The sequence below is a fragment of the Theobroma cacao genome, chromosome 3 (genome assembly GCF_000208745.1).
Source record: "Theobroma cacao cultivar B97-61/B2 chromosome 3, Criollo_cocoa_genome_V2, whole genome shotgun sequence".
NCBI classification, from domain to species: domain Eukaryota; kingdom Viridiplantae; phylum Streptophyta; class Magnoliopsida; order Malvales; family Malvaceae; genus Theobroma; species Theobroma cacao.
Window position 1 is genome coordinate 232,012 of NC_030852.1, and position 6,548 is coordinate 238,559.

The window sequence follows — 6,548 nt, forward strand, 5'->3', positions numbered from 1 at the left end:
TTCATTCCATGTCACATCAGATTGCACTCATCAGCTCTTCGATTCCAGTGGAATAATTCTTTCTTGTTTTTGCAACGATAAAACCACTCCCATTTCCACGCAAAGACTTGTAAGAAAATTTAGCTAAATCAACTGAAAATGGATGGTCAAGGCCACTATGCATCAACTCTTAGTGACTTTGTGTACAGATAAGTGCTGCCACTCAAGTCGGTGCAAAGAGAAAATTGCATCCAACAAGAGCTCATCTCTTCTATGTAAAACATGTAAAAATAGAAAATAAAGAGAAAATTAGGAAAAGAATTAAGTTCCCAAATGCTCTACTCTACTTGCCGCATCAGGAAATTTGTTGTATTGGCTTCTTCCCAGCAACTTCCGTGTACCATGATTTCCACGCTTCCATGTAATGAGAAAACAGGTCCCTTAAAGCTGCATTATCAGATTATTTTTTTTACTTTAGATTTTTTTCTTGCTATATCTATCATGTCACAAGGAGGCATCAGTAATTCCTCCCAAACTATGCATGTGCATAATCGGCCAAGATGACACGACTAGATGGTGCAACTACCTAGAGAAAATATCACAGAAACTGAGAAAAAGTACCCATGTCATGTCATCTCAAGAACCTCATTTTCATACCCAATATAACTACTATGTGGACGGACACAATACAAAATACAATTCCCTTCCCAATCTTCAATAATTGAGCACATCTAACAGGATATCCATAGAAAAAGCCTTATCCATTTTCTGCTTTACCGCTACAAATTAGCCCTTGGCATTCACTATTGGAGATGTATATAAAACTCAACTTATTACCGCATTAGCAATGGGTTAAAATGCACGCATTTGTGTAATAGAGGATTAAACTATACCTTACCTTGGTTGTGATATTGAGGACGGTAAGTGGAAGCAAGACTCTCCCAGTCATGAACCCGCTTCACGTTATTCTCAGAGTTACCACTCCTGCTTAAGTTTACAGGAGCAAAGGGACCAAATTGGTAGCTCTTCGAACCCTGTTTTGAATCCTCCCAACTCCTTCTATCAGCCACAGCCACCAAATTTTCAACTTTTATTTGCTTTTGCATCTTCATGCACTGCTTCACATTCCCCTCATTTGAAGAATCGACCTTATTCCTCTTGCTAATGATATTTGTAACATCAGTTCCAAACGCTCTTTTTCTTGACTCGTGAAGAACCAAGGCATCAGCGGATCCTTTGTCTGATTTCCCGCTCAGCCCCAACCACCTAAAAGCAGGTTTCCTGGTATCTACAGTATGAGTCTGCAAAAAATTAGATCAACGTTAAGAACTTAAAAGCACTATCACTGTTACAATAACAATTTCAAGGCTGCAGATATCTAAGTTAAAGGAGTTTGAGTTCATTTTTTTAGTTTTTCCAATGATCTATTTACCTTCTCAATAAGATTCATGGAAGACAACACGTTGGCAATGTCATACAGCCGCCTTACTTTTGCTGTTGAATCATCAAATGAACAACACATTAGTCAATCAGTTTATCCGTTGTGGTTATGTTTCAATTGAGGATGAAGGGGGAAAAGCTAAGATTTATTACTTCTCATTATTGAGGTGTTGTGAGCATTCCCAAGCAACAACCTGGCTGCTTCGTCAAGTGAGATCAACTCAGCCTGAAAAAGAAGTTACTTAGAAACACCAAAATGAAAACCCAAACAAAGTAATCCGATGGCAATTCACAGAGAGCAAGAACAAGGAAGAGGTTTTTACTCACATTAGAGCAGACAAATAGCTTGACAAAATTCTGAGTAAGTAGCCCCAGGGATTTTTCCCTTCGGTTATCTGCAAAAAAATCAGAGATAGTTCATGAGATGTCATCAAAAGCTGACAATTAATACTTCATTGAATTGCACTGATGGTCCTATTGACAGTGACTTGGTTTGCATGTCAAGTCAGAGCAGACCATTTCAATTTTGCACATGAATGAAACATCAAAATCTCAGGGCAATTAAAACAAAAACAAAATTGATTATTGTAAATCAACACCCAATTTACCAATTTTGGACGACGCGGAAGATTTAAGAACAGAGGTAGGTTTTGAAGTCTCGGTCTGGCTTCCAGTGTTGGGATTGGAGAACCCTTCATCATCTTCGTCGTCGTCGTCATCATCTGAGACCTGAAACCATTAGAAACATAAGCGGGGTTTTTGTTCAAGGCAAAAATAAGTAATATGTTGTGCATACCTTTGCATTATTGTTGGCATCTAAGTTTTTGAAATTACTACTGAAACCTTCTTCCTACCATAATAACATGAAACCACAAAAGAAATCAGCAACCTTCCCTTCAAATTTCAACCTTTAAACTAAAGGAAACAAACAAACAAAGAAGAAAAAACTTTGAAATAACCTTTAGATCTTGTAAAGCCTTAGGAATTGCCGCAAAACCTTTCCATGTATATTTGTTCTTAGCCTTTCTCGTAAGAACCTAAAGATCCATCAAACTTTACACGTAAATCATAAACCAAAAAAATATATTCATATTTAAAAAGAAAGAGAAACAGATATGTACCCCAACGCTTTCCAAAACATTGACAATATCGTAGATCCGGCGTCTCTCAACTCCTGCAGCAAAATCCGAAAGAGAAAGACATAACTCAGATCCTAGAAAATAAAACAATGGAAGGTAAATCATTAAAGAAAAAAAATCAAATAATAACCTAATTTTGCGGCGGCTTCGTCAAGACCAATCAATTCAACGTCTTCCCTATTATACAAGCTTAAGAAACTGCAGCGTAAAAAGAAAAATGCACACGTTAGAATTGAAAAAGAAGATCTAGAAAGAGAGGGAGAGGGAATTGAGATTTACTTGGAGCAAAGAAGGCCGAGAGATTTCTGCTTGCGGCTATAGGTGTAATGCCGGGAGGAAGACTCGGGAAGAGAAGAAGAAGAAGACATCGGCATCTTGAACTTGCTCAAATGGAAGGGAAGGCGGAGTGGGCGGGCGTGTTAAAAGGAAGGAGAAGGTTGAGATTTGCGGGCGTTGGCGCCTGGCGGGGGCTGGGGGGAGGGGGAGGGGGAGAAATAAAATTTTGGGGAATTGAAAGAGAGGGATTTTGATAGGGAAATGGAGGGATGGGAATTTAAACATTTGAAACAGGGAATTGGGTGAGCGGGAATTTGAATTCCGTTATAACATACATAACGTCTATAATATTACTATTGCTATTACATTTCACGCTCCCGCAATACACCATCATCTCTACGCGCCTCCCCTAAGTTGTGTGTATGACCTTTTTTCCTTTTTCTTTTTCTTTTATAATAAATTCTTTTACATTATTAAAAAGTTGAACAGCAGTTTGATTATCATATTATGTCCAAGTATTCTTAATTGCTATTTTGAAGTTGAATAAACTATTTTTCCAAATATATAAATATTTCTTAAATTTTATTTTAATCTAATCTTTAAATTCATTATCATCAAAAAGTCAAATTAAAAACAGTATATATTTAGGAGACAAAGTGAGTTGTAATTTGGACAAGTGTGTTGAATAAAATCTTGATGAATGAATGGTGATGTAATTTTAGGTACCACGTGACAAAAATATAGTAAATATCATAAAGGCTAAATTAGATAATCCTTAGCAAGCAACATATTAACAAGGAGGAGGATAATAGTATAAAATAAAAATGTAAATGAGTCACATTACTTATAAGCTACTTGAATTTGGATTGGTCAATACTCAAGCTCAACTAGCTCATTATCACGCCGAGTTCGAGCTATTTGAATAACAAATCAAGTTGAATTCAAGTTTTATAATATTTGATTTGAATTTTATCGAATCTTAAAATTTTTAATAATATTTTTATATAAATTTTGAATTTGAATTCTAATTCAAACCCTTGCTCAAATCGATTATAATCAAGCTTAATTAAATCGAGTTCCAAAAGGGATATTATTTTTTCAAATGAAATCTTAACTGTGAGACCTTGACCTTTATAGATTCGTAAAGGAAAGTATACGCGATATCCCTAATCAGGGATAATTTCGTCATTTTCTTAGTAAGCCCATAAAAGTAAGATTTTTAACAATATTATGACCTAAGTAGGCCTAAGGCATAAATGGATGGTGAAATTAGGGGTAAAATAGAAAGAAAACCAAAATTTTGATGATTTTCACGGTAGGGGCAAAATAGTCATTTTTCATCCCGAGTTAAAATTTTAAGTTTTCATGAACTCGAGTATGTCTAGACCATTATGAATCTTGTTCTGGTGTCAAAAGAGCAAAAACATTGCATAAAAAGATTGGAGGAGAATAAGCTAATTTGTGGAGGGGTAATTTGGTAATTTCAAGGGAATGGATAAGATTGGCTATAAATATCTTTCTTCCAGCAGCTTCTTCTCCCATTTTCCAACAACTTGTCTTCTTCTTCTTCTTCTCTTTCACGTTGCTTCCAACCTCCATGGAAGCTTGATATGGAGCTTGCATGATTTTCTCTCTCTAGCTCTAGTTTTCATACTTTTGAGCCCTTTTGAGTAGAACTCTTGTATTCTTTCACTCTCTCACTTCAAAACCCTTGATAAATCTTATTTTCATACTTTCTCTCACTAGTTGGGCATTCTAGAGAGAGAAAAAGAGAATTATTCCATTTGTGTGGAAGCTATTGGAAGAGAATTCAACTACAAAGGAACCCTAGGGTAAGTGATGAATTAAGTTTGGTTTTTAGCTGTGAATAATGGCTAGTAATTTGGAGTATGAACTGTTTTATTGTTGAGTATGTTCATTACTTTTTAGTGATTAAGATAGTGAACATAGATAGCCATTTAATGTGGCAATTGAAAGCTAGCTAAGAGATAGCTTTTAAGGTTCATAGTGTGTGAATTGACCTATTGCTTATGCTAATGTGATCCTAGGTTCTAATGAAGTCCCATCCTTCCAATTGGATCATTAGGGGAAATAGAGTCAGCTAAAGGCTCAACAATAAGTCGGTGAGTGGACTGCCTATCAAAACTATTTTGAGAATGTGACTGTTTTGTACAAAGTGTTTGAATGATTTTATACAACTTTTCTTAAAAATGAGTACCTTGGGAACAAGCTCTTGAGAAATGGTTTATGTTGTGACATGTGACTATTATTGATTCATGCACTACCAAATTGCGTTGATATATATACATGAATATATTATTGTGTAATGACATTGACTCGGCTATGTGCGAGTAAAGAGTGCGCATAAGCCGAGGATGACCCAGTTATGTGCGAGTAGGGAGTGTGCATAACCCAGTGATGACCCAACCATGTGCGAGTAGGGAGTGCGCATGAGCTGGTGATGATGATGATGATGGGATGGTGTGCATGATGATGATGGGTACACGTATTTATGTATACATATGTAAACATGTGTGTTGTAAGAAATTTATGAGTTATGTATATGGATGTAATGTATGTGAAATTCGGTATGTTAAACTTTGGGAAGTTGTTATGTATTTTTTATTGGTTTTGAATATTTAAGCAAGGTGGTTTTCTTTGGGAGAAAGGGAAATTTTACATTGGTGCCCTGTATCTCGCTGCAGCGAGAAACTCTAGGGTTTGAGAGCCTTCACCAGAACTGGTTCTTGCTGCAGTGAGAATGAATCTCGCTGCAGCGAGATAGTCACTGTAGCTTCTCGCTACAGCCAAAAGGAATTCTGCTGCAGCGAGAAACTCTCTATTTCATCAGCTGAATTTCGTTGCAGCGAGAAACATTCTGTTTTTGGGTTACAATTTCGCTGCAGCGAGATTGAATCTCGTTGTAGCAAAAAATTTTCTGTTTTTGTCTCCTATGTTATCTAATTGCTACCCTATTTTTCATTTCTTTGCTACCATATTTGAGCATAGACTTCCAACATTCAGGACTAAATGAGTTAAGTTTAAAACGATGAGGTTTAGTGAGAAACCCTCGGCCAGTTAAGAAACCCTCATTTGGCTAATAACTTAATCCCAACGTCGCTGCAACGAAAATTCATTCTCGTTGCAGCGTAGCTATAGCGAAGATTTGTTGTCGTCTTTGACTTGCTTGCGTAATATTGAAGCTTTCATTATTCAAATGGTTCGTTATGTATGGATTCATGATTTTCAAATGATTAATCATTTAACAGCACGTTTGGTTCGCGGAATAGGCAGGAATAGAATAGAATTGCTATTCTGTGGGAATAGAATAAAGTGAGAATAGAATAGAATAGTTATTACTTTGTTTGGTATTATGAATGGAATAGAGCAGGAATTGCTATTATGACTTATCACAGTGTTTGGTTGGTAGAAATAAGATTGGAATAAGAAAGGAATAGGTGATAAAAAGACAAAAATGCCCTTGACCATATTAACAATTATTTTCATAAAAAAATAAAATTATCCCTATTATCATTTAAATACACATTTATCCCAAAAGATAATTACCCATCATAATTATATTTTTTCCCAATTACTAAAAATAATTATTATTTAATCACATATTTTTATAAATAGATAATTATTTAAAAATATAATTTAATTATATTATATTTTATCTATCATAATCAATTAAATTTGTGTATAGATTTTTTT

At 35.4% G+C, this 6,548-nt stretch overlaps 1 protein-coding gene across 2 annotated transcripts; it reads right to left on the reverse strand.

Annotated features, from left to right (window-relative positions):
• Nucleotides 49-2,972, reverse strand: LOC18603825 (E2F transcription factor-like E2FE). 2 transcript variants are annotated; one of them, XM_007036028.2, is made up of 11 exons: nucleotides 2,838-2,969; nucleotides 2,689-2,756; nucleotides 2,541-2,593; nucleotides 2,379-2,456; nucleotides 2,216-2,269; nucleotides 2,028-2,148; nucleotides 1,747-1,814; nucleotides 1,573-1,645; nucleotides 1,412-1,473; nucleotides 878-1,280; nucleotides 49-426 (listed from the first exon to the last, which is right to left on the reverse strand). In XM_007036028.2, exons 1-11 carry the CDS (start codon nucleotides 2,930-2,932, stop codon nucleotides 335-337), a joined length of 1,167 nt encoding a protein of 388 aa, XP_007036090.2. In that variant the 5' UTR covers nucleotides 2,933-2,969; the 3' UTR covers nucleotides 49-334. The 2 variants fall into 2 exon arrangements, with proteins under 2 accessions (XP_007036090.2, XP_017973123.1); XM_018117634.1 differs by having other exon boundaries at nucleotides 336-426; nucleotides 873-1,280; nucleotides 2,838-2,972.